Source organism: Telmatherina bonti (genome assembly GCF_933228915.1).
Source record: "Telmatherina bonti genome assembly, chromosome: 8".
Taxonomy (NCBI): Eukaryota; Metazoa; Chordata; class Actinopteri; order Atheriniformes; family Telmatherinidae; genus Telmatherina; species Telmatherina bonti.
This window is the reverse complement of record NC_136626.1, coordinates 17,694,844-17,714,922: the sequence shown is the minus strand read 5'-3', so window position 1 is coordinate 17,714,922 and position 20,079 is coordinate 17,694,844. Positions and strand designations below refer to the sequence as shown.

The window sequence follows — 20,079 nt, the reverse complement described above, 5'->3', positions numbered from 1 at the left end:
CGTTGTCTCTGCAGAAGCAGTATTCATTCTCCATGAGATCTTTTTTCAACATGTAAAGTTTACCAATATGTGTTTCTTCCCAACTGTTGGAAGAGTGAAGTCCCGTTTAGTTTGTGGCTGAGTCCTGAGAGAGGGGATGTGGAGGAGGCTGCACAGCCACAGGCGGGGAGTGGGTGTAACCTGCAGCCAGCAGCTGAGGCTTGCCAAAGTAGGCTCGAGGGACATCAGGGGGAGCTTTGACTACGCTCTGATGGCCAAATCTAACTTTGGACTTGCATAATCTCCAACTACACCTAGTAATTAACTTAAACATTTAGGACATCCAAATGATAATACATCAAGTGTTTCTAAGAAAACTACAAAATACATTTTTTAAAAAAGTACAATATATTCAAAGGACACATAAATGTTTTAATATTTCAAATTCAGACCATATCCCTGTGCATTGTTTTAAACAGTTTCACTGCAGTTATGCAAAATTCTTATATTTTTGACACATGCCAGCATTATTTTGTGTACTTTGCTTTATTTTAAAAGAAATTATCGAGAATATAAAGTCAGAACGGTGCTTTATTTATATACATACATTAGAAAAAAAGCCACCCTGAGTGCATATGATATAGACGTAAGAGTAAAATTGTATGCAAACAGAACAAAATATGTCCTAAAACTTCTCAGCAAGCATAGTCAAGAATAGAAACTAGTTCCTCGGTAAATCAGAAAAACAACATACCGTACCAGAGCTGCAAGTTGCTGAAATAAATCAATTAAAACACTGCATGTCTAGACCAATATAAATATGCAGAAGCTTTTAGCGGCAAGAAAAAAAAAAAGTAGCAATCAGTATGCTTAGACGGTGAAATAAAGTCACACTACAGTTGGACTATATAACTTGGTTGGACTACTGTTCTTGTCTCATGCAGATATGGAGGTTTATTTGAACACACACAGGAACAATTTCACTTCCAGACATACACTGCGAGTCAAAAGTTTGGACACACTTTCCCATTAAATCCAATGGGAAAGTGTGTCCAAACTTTTGATTGGCACTGTAACTTTGACAAACTCAATACAATTATTCTACTTTTTTTTCTTCTAACATGTGAATGGATTGGATAATGGTCTTGTACAGGGGGCGGGAATTCTTCATGGTACCGGAAAAAAAATAAAAGAAAGAAAAAGAAACACCAGTCGTTTTACACAGTTAGAAAGAACACAGTTGGATTTGTATTTGAGGCAGTTTTGGAGAAGTTAGTCTCAATGTTTACTGTGGTGTACAATTACAAAAACTGTTTTGTTTTATTTTTTTCCAAAGGGAATCTCCTACAAAAACAGTGTAGGCACATAACAATTCCTACAAATATATTAGACCCAGTGCAGGTTGCCGTTGCATTGCATGCCTGGAGCAAGAGAGTATACAATCTTACTTACAACTCTATTTCTAACAGCACTGTGAGTGATAACTCCTTCTTTGGCCAACAAATAATTTTCTGTAGCCTTGTCAGAGCTCGCTGAAATTCTGCTCTCTCCTTCCCCCTGTTGGCTCCAGGATGAGAAGGAGGACAGGGCCTGCAGTGCAGAGTGGAGCTCATCTTGTGCACTTAACACAGTCTGAAGACAGGGAAGCTGCAGAGACATAGTGCCTGCCTCCTCCTTGGACAGGCCAGTGATCAGCTGATCAACACTCTTGACAGAAGACGAGATCAACTCTCTGCAGTGGTTGAGGTCAGAATTTCTGCCAGAACCTGGAAGAATAGCATCAGACAGATTAGAGAAAATACAGAGAGAAAAGGCTGACATTTAGTCATCATACTTATCTTAAACCACAACTATGAATATCCAGCTCTGACTTTATACTGTATATGCAACCTTAATATAACATAGGCAAGGGATTTAAAAAAAAAAAAAAAAAAAAAGGTTAGAAAAGTTTCTCATAGATGTTGAGGAGAGGGGTACAATGTAGAAAATTTTAATGCAGTGAGAATCCCCAGAAGGCAAAGAAAATGGGCATTGATAATGCCTGATGGTGGAGCTTTCCCAGCTGTGAAATGAGGTGTGACATTCAAAACGAATGCATATATGTATGATGGGCAATGAAACAAATCAAACAAGATGGAAATAAAGCCAATGTTACAATGCAAAATCCACAAGGGGGTTACTACTGATGTGTGCAAAAATCCTAATGGTAAATGGACTTGTACTTATTTAGCGCTTTTCCAGTCATGCAGACCACTCAAAGCGCTTTACACTACTTGTCACATTCACCCATGCACACGCACACTCATACCCCAACAGGCACATCGGGGGGCAGCTTGGGGTTCAATGTCTTGCCCCAGGACACTTTGGCATGTAGTCAGGGGAAGCCTGGAATCAACCCCCCCAACTTTCCAGCTGAAAGACAACTGCTCTTCCTCCAGCTTAGCTACAGCCGCCAAATCTCAACCAAATGTAAAACCTATGGGAGATTTTCATACTGCTTTCCTTTCCCATCTCAGTGTACCACATATGAAACTTTGCTTGATCAAAAATTTATTTTCTTTCATTGGTCTTCCAGAGACACTGATATGAAGCACAATTTGCTGTATTTCCAGTCATTTGTCCCTGTTGTTTAGCTAAAAGTACACATCGCAAGCTTCTAATACTTATGAATGTGGGGATGTAATGAGAAAACCATTCTTATTCAGACGTAGCTACACTCTATAAACCTATGGGGCGGTCAAAAGATTTACCTTGCAAGGCCGTAGACAGATGGGACTGCAGTAGTTGGATGGCCTGGTAAAGCTGGAACAGTTTGGCTGATGTAGTGCTCAGTTTCTCTAAATGGGCGGCAGAGGCTTCCTCCCCTTCCTCCATATCTTGTGTGTTAGATTCTCTTTCCTGCTCAAAATCAGATCCCCCCCCACCCCCAAGACGTAATGAATAATCAGCTTGAAATGTAAAGCAATACATACATTAAGTCAGTGGATGGCATGCACTTCAACAGATTAAGATACATCATCAACCATATAGCAGCTCTGCAGATGACAAAAAAAAAAAAAAAAAAAGACCTAAAAAAGTATTTATGTGCTTGATTACTTTCATCAGTTCTACTTTTTTTTTTTTTTTTTTTTTTAAACCAACAATTAAGGCTCCCAGATGTTGCACTGTGACATGCCTTGTTCAATGGACATGCTGAAAGTAGCAGCCATAACTCAGGTTAATTTGACAACAGAGGCAAATTACTCCCCCCCCCTCTTATATCTATATGTTTCCATGCTGACTTAACAAAAAAACCCTGCTAGTTTGTGTGGCTACGATAACTGCAAACAACCCTGTTGGCCGTGACTTATGGCACTTCATTCAACACATTCTTTACATGAACAATCATCAGGGGATGACTGCAAAGAGATAAGCTACAGAGCATTGAGCTTTACAGGAGCAATAAAGGGTGAGTGGCATCTTTAGCGGCGCTGTTGTGGGCGTAGACATTTATCTGCAACATTTAAACGATGTGTTAACGGTCAAGATGGGGGAATTGTTTTCTAACACTAACATAAGGGAGCTTGACAGAGCATGAATTCTGTATTTTCAATACTAGTTTGACCAAACAACTTAGATTTTTTTCTTAGTAATAAAGCTGCATGCAGCTGATGGTTACAGCCTTGTAATTATTTAATTACTGTATATGCACACCGCTCTCAATGTACACTAATATCTAATATCTATCTCGCATCGCCCCTTTTCAGCTTTAAAGAACATTAAAATATAAAAGCAATTTTAAAAAAATCCCAACAGCACAGCACGAAGGTTATTAAGCAGTGATTGTTAAGAATGCACAATTAGATGATCGGTTTGTATTTTACGGTTGCTGAAACTCACCGAAATAAGGCAGTTTGTGTAGCTCTGCAGGGCACGAGCTAAATCAAGAGCTTTGGATTTTAAACTCTGCAGGACCTGCAAGCAGAGATGAAAAATAAATTGAAAACATTTGCTGAAAATATTTACCAACCGAGTTTATAAATTGATCATGTCAAATTCCGGCACAGGATAAATAAAACATTTTCCTGCCTCAAATGAAATAAGGATGATGATGAAAGTCACAACATTTTGTATAAATTATGATCTCTTACTGGGTTTCTGGGATAGGCCAGCTGAGCCTCTCTCAGCATTTCTCTGGCACTTATGAGGATCTCCTCAAAGAGAGAGAGGACACCCTTACTGGTTCCCTTTAGCAGAGAAGTTACCAAAGATGGCTAAAAAGTAAAAAAGAAAAAGATGTTTAGATAAATCGCATGTCTATGATCAGTCTTTGTATTTCTATGGTCAGTTACCTGAGCCACAAAATATACAAAGCATCTCTTTTGACTATAGTTTAGCTGAGAGAGTAAAATAATATATTGGATGGAATGGGATGGTGATCCTATAAAAAAAAAAAAAAAAAAAAAAAAAAAAAAAAAATTAATTATATAATTTCACATAACTGTAGTGTGACCTCCATTTAAATGCTACCTATGACGAGGCATCTTGATTGGTCACTGCAGTCTCCTGTTATGGGTGTGAAGGCTTAACACCTAGTTCCCAAAATTCATGTAGTCATGTACAAACTTGTCAGCTTTCCAGACAGAGTCTAAAACTAGAAAAATAGTAAACATTTTTAAAAAAAATTGCAGCTTACATTCACCCTCTTGACCGCATAAATCTACTGTATGAAACTAAGCGTCACTTGAAATGAATGAAAAACTAAACTAAAAATTGTAGGATGAGTGTATTGACTTCCATACTTGATGGTCTAAAACAAAAATCCTGTTCTTAAGGAGGTGCCAAGAACTCCCACCCTAAGTGAATTTTGTGTAGTTATTTGTTTTGCTAAGTACTTCTGTTCATTACTGATGATACGCCCCGACGATGTTTATAATGGGTTATGACACAGATACTATATGAAGATACTAGCTGGTGAGGGTGTCTGATAAAATAAATAAAACTAAAATCTTGTGTCCCTCACATTAAATGCTTCACTCCCATCAAAACAGCAACAGATGAGAACATACATTTACCACATACTTATGCAAAATAAATACCACATCACTTCCACATACAACAAATCAAAACACACTTCCACATTCAGATCATTACAGCTAAACCTCTTAATATCTTACTTGTTCTGAGATCCACACAGCTAATCATGAATTCTCTGGTATTATGAAGTAGGGGCTTAAACACAACAAACCCCAGAGTCTTAACAGAGATACTATCTGCTGCAGTGTTATTGGTGGTATTACCTTGCCTGTGGCCTGAGCACCCGGCCCAATGATGTTCAGCGGCATGCCTGTCACCGCGGCCATGTGGCTGACAGCAAGCAATGCTGCATCCAGACACCGACTGCTCTTCTTTCGTGCCTCTGCCACCATTGATGTGATCTCCGATTCACAACCCTGGATATGTGTGTATTTATTTATTTTTTTTTATTTTAAATACACAACATCAAGTTAGAATAAACAAACTAGCAAACAGGTAAATTTAGAATTGATTTAATCGTGAATCAATGTTAGCAAACCAACACAACGGCCGACAAAGTCTGAAGGGTCAGTAAATAAATTAAAATGCTGGAAAATATTAAAAATGAGGATTGAAAAGGGGAAAACTGTGTGTTTAGATGCTGAGTCTGGTAAGGAATTTAGATTTATTTTCCATATATTCATGTTCTGCGTGGAGCTCAAGGTTGAGAATTCCCTCTGCTTTGCCATTTCCATAGACAGAGCTCAAACAGCTCAGAGCTAAGACCCGTCAATCAATGCTCTGCATTTTGATCACCCACCGCATCTGCAAGCTACACCAAATTGAAAACCATTTTACCAGCTTAGGTTTTACACTCTTTTTCAACTTTTATAAGAACTGAAAGAGTCAGAATAACTATCATGCCACTGCACAGATTTTAATCTGGCGCTTGTTAATGTGTTTTACCTGAATAAGCATCTGGAAGAATCCTCCCATTTTCTTGACTTGACTCTTGAGTTCTTCAGCGACGGTGTAGAGCAGGCCGGAGGAGGGTTTAACACTTGCTAACCACTGCATGGTGACAAAAGCTGCACCCTCTATGGCTGTGGTGGCTTTGACCAGCTCAGTTTGAGCCACCAAATTACAAGCAAACACTGCAGGAGAAAAAGTAAAGCTAAAAGCGGGATCCACATCACCTGCACACTTCCACAGAGAGGTAATCAAAGGCCTTTGTGCTGCACAAGCTCATAGTGTCGTATGTGATGGGCTGAATTTTAAATCAAACTCACCGCTGTCTGTGCTGTCGTCATCCAGGCTGTCATACAGGTCAGATATGGTTTGGACCGCCACATATACCAGATTCAAATTAAAAATCAGTCTATCTGCCAGACTTTCTTCTGTCCCGCTACAACTACGCAGACAGGACACTGACTGACCAATCAGCTCCTTGCAAATGCCAGCAATGGCCGAGTCTGTAGTGCTGGAACGGGTGGAGGGAGGTTTGGCCACGCCCATCAATCCTGGAGTCAGATGTTGAAATACTTTTAGATTATATTTCAAGACTGCGTCACTGTGGATGTTCAATCTAACAATTTCCCCACAAACCAAGACTGCAAACAGCCAAAGGAGTGAGCATGCAACCAGTTGGAGGCATCTTCCTGGTAACTACAACAAATTCTTATTTCTTCAATTATAAATAAAACCTTTAATGGATTTCTGAAATAAAGAACTGAAGTAATTTTGTGAGTGGCTTACCAGCAGACTGTGAGGGACCAGTGTGTAGGCTCTGAATTGGATGGACCCGGATCTCGTAGAGACGCCCTGAGATCCTCCTGCTCTTCAGAAGACTCCGGCTCCTAAAGCAGAACCAATCAGAAGTATGATTATGCTTCCAACTCTATAAATTATACACATATTTTTCTTGGGCATTCCCTTCATTCACTTATTGATGTGCTTTAAAATTACCGTCTGTGCTACCAGGTGCAAATATCATTATTTCAACTAACTGTGTTCCAGTTTTGCTGCTGTAGTCTTCATGTTTCATTTATTTGTCTCCTGGACAGTATCGGCACCTCACCATTTATTAGCCAATACTGTTTTTAAAAGCGCAGTGGCGGTGGCAGCCTGCTTTTACCTTTATTAATGTAGACAGTGTATTTGTTAATATGCTTTGCGCAGTTATGTTGCAAGGATGAACATTGAACACATTGAAAAAGTAACAGAAAATATAAGGTTTATTCATGAGGAGAAATCTAGAGGTGAGAAGTTGAGCAAATGGTGTCTGTAGCTATGAAGCATGTGCACACTGTAGCTTTAATGGAGTCGGAGAGAAAAGCATGACTGAACCACAGACTTTGTGCCGTGTTACATTTGGCTGGATCCAATGGTAGTTTGGGCACCAGCAGGAGCGCTTGACAGAAATAAAAACACTGAGAAGGAAAATGTTGAGGGTTCAGTGTTTACAGCAGGTGATGTGTGTGCATGTTTAGATTACGCGTGGAGAAGTGAGGAACCATGACGACCTTTCGTTACTTTGGCCTGTCTAAACACCCTGCCAGGGCTTTTGTGGATATGAAATTAATAAACAGAGGAAATACAGCAAGGTGGGAAATATTCTGTGGGTAGCAATTCATGAAAGAAAGAAAAAAGAAAAGAAGAAAAGGATTGGCTGAGAGTAAAAAAAAAAAAGCATGTGCCAGATTGTAAAATACACAGTTGGAATCTCCAAGGCTCTTGTGAAAATAAATAAAATCCTCCAAACTTTAAATTTTCCATTTACGTACATTTTAAACTCTCCACACAAATTCTTTGACTCGCACTTTGTTCAGATTAAAAGAACTGAATGAGGGCCATGGACGTGCCCTCATACATACTAAAAACTTAAAAACCACCCATTTAAACCATGACAGGGCGACAAGGTTAGAATGAAATTTGAAGAGAGGCAGTCCTGTTCTTTCCCAAGAGACTTACACTCTCATTGAGGGTTTCCTCCCAATATAATTCATACAATTGAATGGAAATACAACTAAATCCTGAAGGATAAGCAGAGAAGTTGGATAATTACCTTCGGCGAGAAAAGGAAGACGTGGAGGCATGCGAGGCAGATATATCCTGCTCCCACTCATCATCAGGGTCATAAAACACATCGTCATCTTTCGAGGTGGAATTCACCTGCAGAGAGTTAAGTAATTTTGACATGCCCCGTCTCACTTACTCTATTTAATGAGAAAAGCCATCCAAAGTGAGGCAGCTTCCATCTGCCCAACATTAAACAACCTATTCTGGGTTGTAAATAAGGTCAGACATCTGAGAAATTGGCAATTGAGAGTCAGAGAGTGAAAATGCAGATTGAGGAGGAGAGGCTCATTAATTGTGGTTTTACTCCACAAGAACGATTTGTTCTGATATTAGAACACAGATCACATCCAATAAGAGTTTCCACACCTTCCTATAAACTTAACAGCTTATCACAGAACATGATGAGAATACTTATATATATATATATATATATATATATATATATATATATATATATATATATATATATATATATATATATATATATATAAGTATTCTGCTTAAGAAAGGTGGCCTGATCTAAACTAGCTGAAGGAAAATATCTAATGAACCTGGAAACACGCGGGACAAACGAAAAGCATCCAAGACATTTACAACAAACTGTTAACAAGAATTTACTAATCTCATCTGAAAGTCTGACCAAAGACATGCTGCTATTTCCACATGAAAAAAATCTGGGCAATTTTTAAAACATCAGGAAGATATACTCATGAACCAGATTATATCAAACAAGGCATCCAGGTCTACAGAGATTCAGTATTGATCCAAGGCAAACCTGCTCCAGCTCCCTCATGGCAACCATGTTGTTGTGGAACTTGTCCAGACTCCAGAAGGTGGAGATTCCCAGTTTTGTGTTCTGAACCCGCACTTGCAGACTACCTTGCTTCAGGTTCCCATCATCAGAGCTTTCATGTCTTTTAAAAAAGAACAAAAAATGTTTGTTAGTTTCTCTCAATTATGATTACATTCGCTTGTAAAAACAACTGCGAGCTTATATTATGATTTTATGAATTCAGTCATTCATTTTCTGAACCGCTTAGTCCAATCAAGGGGTTGTGGGAAGCTGGAGCCTATCCCAGCAATCATCGGGCAAGAGGCAGGGTACACCCTGGACAGGTCGCCAGTCCATCACAGGGTCAACACAGAGAGACAAACAACCATTCACACTGACTCCTTGAGACAATTTAAAGTAAGCAGTTAACAGAACATGCATGTCTTTGGACCGTGGGAGGAAGACAGAGTACCCACAGAGAACCCATGCATACAGGGAGAAAATGCAAACTCCACAAGGAAAGGCTGCCATTCAACCACCCAGCCAAGGCTCTAACCAGCAACCTTCTTGCTGTGAGGCCATAGTGCTAACAACCATCCCAACATGCAGCCTATATTTTGATTTTTTTTATTTGAAAATATAAAGCCGCACTCCAGATATCCCACTAAAACCCCCGTTATTTTGCTGTTCATCATTCCGTTTGCAACCTGTAAATGATAAATCAAATGCAAAAATGTTATTCTCATCTTTCCTACCTGCTGAAAACCATATGTTTCTGTAACTTAGAACTGATTTTATTGGCTTCTTCAATCATCAAGGAAAGTTTCATGGCATCCCACTGTGGAGAGGCTGCAACAGAGAAACAAAGGATTAACAGTCAGAAGTCCAGAACATCTTGCTTGACTCTTTGCTTAAGTAGGACTGGACTGTGCACCAGTTTAAAGAGTTTTCCCAATTAAAAAAGCAACACTGCTTTAATGTTAACTTTTATGTTACCTTTCACCTCTTACAGACATTATTCCTAGAATGAATGACTCAAGCATGCAAGGTATTAAAAGTTCATGGGAACAGGGGTCAAGGAACAGCAATATACCTTGGACACATGTGGAGATGCACCTCAGTACCACGTATAAACAGCCACATGACTTCATACTTACCAGCTTGGAGAGTGTGTTTTTCTCTTAGAGTTCTTTTCTTCTGCATCTCCTCTAGTTCTTTGCTGATCTTCCTCTTCTCCGCCTCCAGGGCCTCAACAATATTTGCTTGGCGTACTCTATGTTCTTCCATAGCCTGAAGTGAATCATGTCAAAGTAAAGCATATTAAAACCCATCAGGCCATAACATGTAGCCCTAAGCCAAGGTCTAGCGTGACTCCAAACACATCCCCAGGATTCCCTTGGTTCAATTTAAAACCAGGTGTCAGAATGTGCATTTAATCCTCTGCAGTTGTGCAGAAGAAAGAAAAATGATGGGGATGAGCAAATGAAGTGGAAAGTGTCATTCATAATTGTAACATTTCTATACTTTAACTTCAGATCAGAAAAAGGAAGAATGTAGACAAAATTAAATAAAATCTGTTTCAAATGTCTTCTCAGAGATTTTGTTGCAGATCTTTGGCACGCTGTGGCTCTGACAGTACACCAGTTTTAGAAAATACCTTACAGAGATCACTGCCATTCTGGGAAAAAAAAAAAAAACTTACAGAAGTCATCAAAGTAAGTTATTTTCCACCTTTATCCACATCACTTTCAGGATGCATGGGATTCCTGCCCAAACCATATTTAGTGCTCATTTTCTGTAAGTGCCATAAAGATATTTTATGTTGTTTAATAAATACAGCTTTTATCTCCTCCAGGGACATCATGTGAGCTAAAGAAATTCAACACAGACAAACAAATTCATCAGAAAAATCTGAAATAAGTAAACATATTTTAAACAAAGAAAAGTGCATTTTCGGTAGGAGTCTGCAGAGATCCTAGTACTGGTGGAGGCTCAACTCTCAGGCCACCTCCACCAGAGAGCAGGAAGAAAGAAGCTTTCCCTTATCCACCCCTCCCCCACCAAATGAGACCTGGGAGGCGATTAGATGACCAACATTTGTCAACCACCAATAAAAAACAAGCAGAAGAAGAGGAAAAAGACAAAGAAACACCCGACAATGAAATTAAGAACTCCACTATAGCCACATTATGTTATGACATGAATATCATAACTGAAACATAACATTCAGCTAAAGATCTGAAGTCTCACTGTTCAAGTACACAAATGTCTAGGGCCTGTCATATGTAGTTAGCAATTATTTTCCCTATTAAAATCAGCAGACTGTGCTACAAAAAAGGGGTATTATTAGTTCAAAAGTATGTTGTTGTTATGAGGACAAGAGACTCTATGCTTGGTTTATCAGTATGTGTAATATTAAAAATAATAAATCAGGCAATAGTAAATAAGACGCTTAATATTATTTCAAAATTGATCCAGACAGCGACACAGTGGTTCTAACACACCATTGGCTTATTCATCGATGCATTTTGTTAAGAGAAATCTTCGATGCAGCTCCAGAATGCAACTTATTTTGAAAAGTCTTTGTTTCTTCCTGCTCTGTGGTGTAAGGTGGTCTGAGAGTGAAGCCGGCACCAGAGCTGTCCTCACAGTCGAGCTCTGCAGCCAGACTGTCTTGGAATTTTCTGCCATCCTGACCTGGGCCTCCATGTGGAGGCGGAGGCGTTTACTCTGGGTGTCCACCTTCTGCTCCAGCTCCAGGTTGTCCATTTTGAGCTCCGCCATCTGGCTGGCCACTCTCTGTAGGTCTAACTCCTTCAGACGATTCCGCTCAGTCTCCTCATTCTGACAAAAAATACATATTAATACTGGTGTTGACAGGTGAAAAATGTAAGGATATGGAGATGTTTAATGGTCCAACAAACAGGCAGAAACAGAAAACTTAACGTTTACCAGCTCTCTCTCCAAGTCTCGGATCCTGTTTTCATAAAGAGTTTTCTGGTTGGAAAGTTCTTTCTGAGCCACCTCTTTTGCCATCTGAATCCCCTGCATCATTTCTTCTTTTGCCTTTAAATGAGCTTCTTCGATTTCTGCTTCCAGTCTAAGACACACAAGAATGATTGGTTCTGATTTACATGAGGATGAGGAGCACTGGTACAGCAGCCTTATTATTACTCTTCATCTCACACTTACTTTGCTCTTTGAGCTGCAAGCAGTTCATTTTTGGCAAATTCAAAGTCTTTATGGCCATCGCCTGTGCTTGTCCAGCAAGACACCCGCTTCCCAGACTGCACCTCTGCTGGATGATTGAAGCGGAAGTAGTGGTCTCCACCAAGGATAACCCGGTCGCCCTGGAAAATAACAGAAAACAATGATGACGAGAGAAAGACAGTGACATAATGGGGATAAGATCATCTAAATTCTTCATTGCAATCTGCAGCCGGGCTCAAAGTGCGTTTCGTCACATAAACACAACAACGGTCCATCTTACTCCCCCCTTTCTATTCGTGTGCCAACAATCTGGTTTGATTAAACTCATAGCCAGAGGTGGCGATTCCTGGTCCTGAAAGTAACAATCCTGTCCGGCAGCTGTTCCGACCAGTCACCAAACCAGCTGAATTTAATGAGCAGAGTTTATTTGCCAGGTAAATGAGCCTGTTGGTGAAAACATCTGTTCTAAAATCTACAGGAAGATCCAACAACATGGCAGGACTTCTACTTTCTGGACCAGGAATTGCCATCTCTGCTCGTAACCTCATAAAAAGTGTTTCTATCATACATTCCCATAGATTACTGTTGCAGTATCATGTTGCAAGCAGCTGTAGCGCTTGTTCAACTCTCAGTTGATGCTGGATGTGTCCTGGGTAGGATTTACTTACATGATGGAGGACAATCGATGAGGAGATGAGACTCCCATTCACAAAGGTCTTGGCATTTTCCATAGGAACGATGCTGACAGTATTGTGAATGTTGGATATAACACTAGGGGGAAACAAAGTCTCTTCATTACATCTAGACAGTTATTCTTTTTCTTTCATAATGATTTCATGAAATTGCAATGATCCATGTTAAATGAGCTGCTTGTTTCAAGAAAACTATAATCTATACATGTGAATTTATAAACATTAACATAATTATCAGTCCAATCTTTTCATAATGATTATTAGGGGTGGGAAAAATCAGATAGAAAAATCGGGATTTTTTTGCTTCACAATTTTAAAATAAATTTTTTATTTTTTCAAAAAAAAATTTTTTTTTTCAAATGAATCAAAATAATCCATTATCATTTTTTTTTGTCATTTTTATTGTTTTTATTGATTTTTTACTTGTCTTCTTGGGCATTATAGCAGCAGAATGATGATCTGGCTACTGAGTTGTTTTTTCCTCATTGAAATCAAGGAAAATGATGAGCAAAAAAAAAAGTTTTATGCATAATTTTTGTTTTAAATTGACAAAAATCAGCAATATCAAAGAATTGTGAAAATCACAATTTAAATCGAATCGGCACCCAAAAAATCGGAATCGAATCGGGACAAAAGCATATCGTCACAGCCCTAATGATTATCATTTACATTCTCACTTCAAACACAAAACATAACATTTATCTGACTGAACAAGGTGCCTCACATGTTGCTATGGTTTTAGTTCTCACCAGTGTTGGTCAGCAATGAGGGCTCCAGTGAGCTGGATGTCATGGCTGGAGTCAGGTTTAAGCTTCCCCACTGTGGTTCGACCCTCTTTGATCATGTAGAGGAGCATCTCAGAAAGCTGTGGATCCTCGTTCAGATTCACCAGATTGGGAAGACGGTTGTCCACTTTGAATGTCACACCTGCTTTCTGGTTCGACAAAATAAGAACTAAATATAAAAGATTTGTGCCCCCCCCCCCCACTCCTCTTCCCTAACACAAACTTCAGCTCACACAAGTGCTCGGTATTCAGCTGTCAATAATGGTGAAAGATTTTAGGATTTCACTCGGTATAATTAACTACTGCAAGATAGATAGAAAATTAAAAGATGGAAATTATAAACAAAAGAAAATACCTGTAGCTCTTTAGTCTCTTCTTGTTTACGGATCTCAGCTTGCTCAAGTTTTTTTCTCCATGCCCTGCAAATAAATAAATAAATTTAAAAATTAACAGTGAAAACAAATAAGATAAAAATCAAACGAAATTCTGCTATGATATGGTGCAATACATGCAAGGCTTTGTCCTGCTTAAAGGTTTATAATTTTCAAGAAACATATAAACCAACAAGAATGTTTTTGCAATAAGTTTTCTCTCTACTTTTAACATCAGCCGAGTTTTTCACTTTGTTTTTTAGGCTAGGCGGGCTCAAAGTGCATCTATTGACGTAAACACAAATAAAAAATAATGTTTAGACTATTGCACTGATGTTACCGGTTGGCTTCAACCATTTCTCGCTCTTGTTGACAGAGTTTGTTTTTCAGGGCGGTGATCTCCTGCTGGAACAGCCTGACTCGTTCTGGTTCGACGCCCTGGGAGCTCATCTGGGCCGCTCGCAGTTTCTCCACCTCTGCCTTCAGCTCTGAAATGCACAGAAAGTCAAACTAATGTAAAATAAGCAACTGAGCAAATGTCAGTACGAAACAGTGGTCACATAAAAACCCTGAGAAGATTTGACTTTTAGGGGCCGCAGAAAAATTCAGAACTTCTCCTGCATGACAGTGTCACGTACTGAAGATGATTTATGGAGCAACATTGCCCCAATGTGAACACTGAATCTCACGCTCAGCAGTGATGTGAGAGAAATCCACAACAACAGCTCCCCTTAGTGCTAAAAACGTCAAAGAGCAGCACATCATCTTGTGAAAAAAAATAAAGACTTGCATGACAGTTAGCTGCCATGTGCAACAGACAGTGTATAAATATAGCCAGGAGGCAAGGTTAGGGCCAGGCTTTTATTTCAGCTGGGTAGCAGGGAGGCTAGAGATGGATAAATGGAAAGACAGGACAATCTGAAGGATGGAAGAAAAAGGGAGATGAAAAGCAAGCCACATAAAAGATTTTTAATAAAAAAAATAAAAAAAAAGATCAATAAAAACTTAGTGAAATAAAAAAACTGAAGATGACAGAAGAGACAACTAAGGAAATAAAATTAGTTTCTGTGTTTGTAGATAATTAACATGCAACTGAAAATGTATCAAAGTGTTTGATATTAAGTCTGTTTGCAAACCCTTGGCAAGAAATAAAGCTTTAATAAGGGTCCTGGTCTCATCTTAACTCCATTTCCAAAGCAGGAACAAAGTGCTAATCGAAGCTCTGTGGGATACATGAACAACCCAGGTGACACAGTTCTACTCTCGTGGCAGAACCTGCAATGCTGAACTTTTTTTTTTTTTTTTTTAATTATTATTTCTGCTATTAGTTTATCCATTACTTTACATTCCATCTCCACCTTTCATCTCCATTCTGACAGAACAGCCGTTAGCAAACAAAAGATCATTAAACTGAGTCATTAAATCAGCAGGTGAGGCGGTGCACTCCACGAGCCGCTGTGATGGAACCATCAGTCGGGAAGGGAACTCATAACGACGATTAAAGCTATAAATGAGGGCTGTTGTTTTCAAAGCAAATGTATTTAAAAGATAGTATAAAAAACATCCACGGAAGATGGAAATATCTAAGAATACAAGAAATCCCTACAAAGACCTCAGGGAAACCGCAGAATACAAAAGGAAGACAGAGTCTTTGCACACAGTCGTGGGTCATGGGGTTTCATCTCTTTCAAGTCTGTCTCACTCCTGTGTACAAATGGTGTGTATGCAGAATAATAACTATAAACAGACAACAACGAGGTGGACACAGGTTCACCAATGAAAAACAAACAAAGCAGAAATAACTGACCTCTGATGAGTTTGGCGCTGGTGTCCTCATTGACTTTAGCCACATTGATGATTGTGCGGGCCTTTTGGGCGTAGCGCAGCGTGCTCAGGCTCTCCTCCATATTGCTGCCTGCCGGGCTCACAGTGGCAATCATGGCAGTCTTCGAGTTACCACCGAGGCTCTCTTTCAACAACCTGGGGGAAAAAAAAATTTTTTGTCAAAAAGAAGACTATTAAGTTGGTAAAAACGACACGTGCAGACATGCTGCTTGCTTACCATGTAAGGACGGACTCTCTGTAGGGTATGAAGACCTTCTTCCTGGAGAGCACCTGTTCTGATAAGGCGGAGATGACCTTTCCAAGTGTTAGCAGGGATTTGTTGATGCTTGCTCCTTCCTACAATGACAGAATAACAGGCATTGGCTTTTTGGGAATAAGTATCTTGTTGAGATGACAAATAAAAAAAACATCTAGATCCACATAACCCTAAACCTTCACAGTATTATTTTTATTATACTGCTAAACTAGAAGCTGGGCTAAGACTTCCCCTAAAACCAGTTTAATCTCATCAACAGTAATATAACAATTTCCTAAACAATGAAAACCACTTAGAATGCCAGTCCTAATAGAACATGTTTTTATTATGTTTGCGCACACATTTTTTGGATGAATGAAGACGTCTCTGCCATAAATCCAGCAAATGTCTTTGAATACTGCTGTTTATAAGGACACAACTAATGATCATTTGGTTTTTTTCTTCATTAATATACAATATTTTTAAGTTCTTGCTTATTTTGTTTTGACATTTCATTCTAAACACTGGCAATCGCAAGTTATAAAATTATGTCCAAAAATACTGACAAACCCAGAGACACAAAGATAACAAAAGAGACAACATCATAACAATGAGAGGAAATTATATGAATCAAAAACTGCAATACTGTCATGTGTGTTTGTTTATACCCTGAGTCTGTCTCCGCTTGTCTGAGCAGAGTTACAGCGTTCGCTACCCGCCAGATCTATCAAGTTGATCCTGCTGGTGATGCTGTGATCGTGTTCCTCTCCTTCCACAAACTCAGTCTGAACACACACACACACACACACACACACACACACACACACACACACACACAAAAAGGCATTATTAATGTTCAGCTAAAACATGCAACACACTGATGTCCTATATATGATAGTGTAAATATATCAATACAAGAGGCCATACCTTAGTCTGTGTCATAACCAGTGTGAAGACAGAGTGCGATCTGGAGCTCTTGTCATTCATTCCTGTAGCCGCTGTGGCTCTCTGCTTGTTTCCAAGCTCCAGCCAGCCCTGAAAAACAAACACTGCACATTATGACCCATTTCCTCCCTGTCATATCACCCATGGAGATTGGGAATTCATTTCAACTTGGAGGCAGAAAGAAAATATGTGAAGGTTTAACCTACTTGAATGTCATTGTAGGAGCTCACCACATTCCTGACAAGAAAGGAAAAATTTAATTAGCATATTATCTGGGGGGGGGGAAGGAAAATCATACTTTTTAAAAATAATTTACTAGCTTTTAATGGAAAAAAAAAAGTTTTCTTACGCAGAAAGTTCAGCAACATAAGGGCCATGGACTGGATGCTCTCTCACTCTCAGCTAAAATACACGCCAGATAAGTTGTATTTAGTTTTATTACCAACAGGAAAACATTCCCCTGTTGAATGAGGAGAAAGACTGAATGTGCCTGTTGGAAAAAGACATTCTCCAACATGTAAACGAAGTTGTTTACCACAGAATACACCATCCCAATCCTCCAAAAAGTTGTTTTTTCCCATTCAAAATTCTTAAATAATATATGTTTTCTTCCACGGTGGGAAGTATGAAACCCAAATGTTGAAAGCTACAATAGAGTCGCAGTAAGTTTCTGCAGTAAATCCAACTACTTACCGGCATCGTCCTCCGGTTCGGCTCATCTCTAGTTACCAGAAGGTCATGGATCTTCTCATTGTACACTTCAAAGTAACTCATCTCAACATGACATTTTACCTGGTATGCCAAAACACAAACACGCACACATAAAGACACTTCATTTACACGTATAAATAATGGCCGAACTAAACATTTTTTATCTCAAACTGGGTTAAAAAATGGTATAAAAAGTGGCATATGTGTGATGAAATTACCTCCTCATTTTCCATAGAGGTCAGTTTCAAGAAGAGATCCTGGCAGAAACGTGGTATGACTCCTGCCTCCTCACTGAAGCCCATCATCCTGCAAAGCCATCATTTTAAAGTCATCAAACTAAGAGACTAAAATTACTAAAGCAGAATGTCATTTTAAATAAAACAGATTTGATTTAAAAAATAATATATAAAAAAAGAAAATAAAGAAAAACCCACACACTCACGTGTATGACTTGCCAGAACCTGTTTGGCCATAAGCAAACAGGCAGGTATTAAATCCTTCAAAGGCCCTCAGCAGCAGAGGTTTGGCCACCGTCTCATACACTGTTCTTTGGCTGGCAAAGTTGGAGTCGCTTTCATTCACCGAGCAGAGGGAGAAATCATAGGTGAAGGAGTAGCTCTGTTTGGACTCTGGATGCTGGACAACAGTCTCCTGTCCGCTCATGAAGATGACCTGCATCGCCTTCTCCGCTTTCTCCCTACAACACAGCAGACCACACACAAAGACAAATTTTAAGAGTGCTTTCTAAAAATTAGGGGTGGGAAAATGGAATCGTAAAATCAAAAATCAGGATTTTTTTGCTTCACAATTTTAAAATAGATTTTTTTGTTTAAAAAAAATGTTTTGTTTTTCAAACAAATGAAATGAATCCATTATAAAAATTGTCATTTTAATTGTTTTTATTGCTCTTTTTTTTTTAATTGTGTTCCTGGGCATTATAGCAGTAGAATGATGATCTGGCTGTTGTGTTGTTTTTTCCTAATTGAAATCAAGAAAAATGACTAGCAAAAACAAAGTTTTTTTTACATTTTTGGTGTTTTGTTTTTTTATCTACAAAAATCGGCAATATTGAAGAAATTTGAGAATAGCAATTTAAATCGAATCGGCATCCAAAAAAATCGGAATCAAATCGAATCAGGACAAAAGCATATTGTCACAGCCCTACTAAATATCCTCTGATATTGTTAACATTATGGAAGCACTTCTTGAGCTGGAAATGCATACATCACCCAGTTACTATATTTGATTCAGGTATACCATCAAGTTTCTTCACAAACTTAAGACTGGTTAAAGCTGCTGCATCCCAGGACACGTTAACTGGTTGCTTTCTGTATTAAGACACACACAAATCTGCTTTTTAAAATCACCAGTTCACAAACCTGGCATTAAAAGGCCGGACACGGACAGCCACGGTCACTGCACTGTTTTCCATCTTAAAGGAGTCCTGCTTCAAACCCACGCTGGGTCGGCTCAGCAGTTCTTCACTGCAGGTGTTCCCCACGGCCGTGTCTCCTTTCTGCTGTGTGCTGGCTGGCTTTCTGTCTTGCGTTGCAGAGTTTTGATTGTTCACACGTGCGGTGGCCTTGCTGACCCGAGGTGCAGGCGCGGGTTTGACGACTTCTCCTTGATGCGCTCGCGCTTTGGATCTGTCAAGACTCGCAGATTTAACCATGGTAGTTTTAGGAACTTCTTTACTCGCCAGTTTCTCGAACACGTCTCTCTTGGCGGCGATTTTCTCAAATGGGGTCTTTTTGGTGGGCGTTTTAAATGTGTGGGCCTGATCTTCCAGCTGTCTGGATGAAGATGATGAGGGCGTCTTGATGTCTCCGAGCTTCCTCTGGCTTTGCACTCGAGGTTCAGCTTCTTGTCCCTTGCTCTTAGAAGCAGTTTCTCTTAAACTCATGGACCTAAACAAACCATGAGTCCTACCGTTTGGCTCACTGAGGATTTTCGGGGCTGGCTGGTGGCCAGCTCCACTGACCCCACGCTGCACACGTGTGTTTTTGTCCATGGACGGAGTCCTGGTCCTGCGCTGTAGAGTAAGCCTCTTCTCTGGAGCTGGAGTGCTGTTCTGGCTGCTTTCAGTCATTGTCTTCTCTGCTGTTTCAACAACCCCGGTCTTCCTTCTTGATCTTCTCTGTAGGGTGAGTCGGCTTCGGTAAGGAGTCTGCTGCCCACTACCGCTTTTTGACAGCGCGGAGATGACATAGGTCCTGTTCACCAGACGGCTTTTATCAGACGATCTGTCTTCACACGCAGATTCAGCGCTCGATATGTCACCCTTTCCGAGACACAAGTCTCGCTCCCTGCCCGGTGTCCTGGACGACGCTGACAGTAGATTGTCATAATATGCAGTTTGTTTCCTTGCTTGTACACTAAATAGCGACATTGTAATTGAATCTTTATAATCCACACCCTGGGGAAAAAAAAAGTTGACTACTCTAGCAACAAGTCGGTACTT

At 39.6% G+C, this 20,079-nt stretch overlaps 1 protein-coding gene across 1 annotated transcript; it reads right to left on the bottom strand.

The window, feature by feature from the left end:
* Positions 1 to 1,055: 1,055 nt before the first annotated feature.
* Positions 1,056 to 20,007, bottom strand: kif14 (kinesin family member 14; the record flags this gene model as incomplete). The annotated part of the gene is made up of 29 exons (XM_079245522.1): positions 1,056 to 1,745; positions 2,730 to 2,877; positions 3,859 to 3,933; positions 4,110 to 4,232; positions 5,259 to 5,411; positions 5,941 to 6,128; positions 6,264 to 6,494; positions 6,730 to 6,830; positions 8,039 to 8,145; positions 8,828 to 8,966; positions 9,580 to 9,673; positions 9,982 to 10,114; positions 11,522 to 11,668; positions 11,777 to 11,924; positions 12,017 to 12,174; positions 12,703 to 12,805; positions 13,476 to 13,660; positions 13,867 to 13,930; positions 14,223 to 14,370; positions 15,690 to 15,862; positions 15,945 to 16,063; positions 16,631 to 16,747; positions 16,890 to 16,997; positions 17,114 to 17,144; positions 17,257 to 17,309; positions 17,601 to 17,699; positions 17,837 to 17,924; positions 18,061 to 18,315; positions 18,998 to 20,007. 29 exons carry the CDS (start codon positions 20,005 to 20,007, stop codon positions 1,366 to 1,368), a joined length of 4,878 nt encoding a protein of 1,625 aa, XP_079101648.1. The 3' UTR covers positions 1,056 to 1,365.
* Between the last annotated feature and the right edge of the window lie 72 nt (positions 20,008 to 20,079).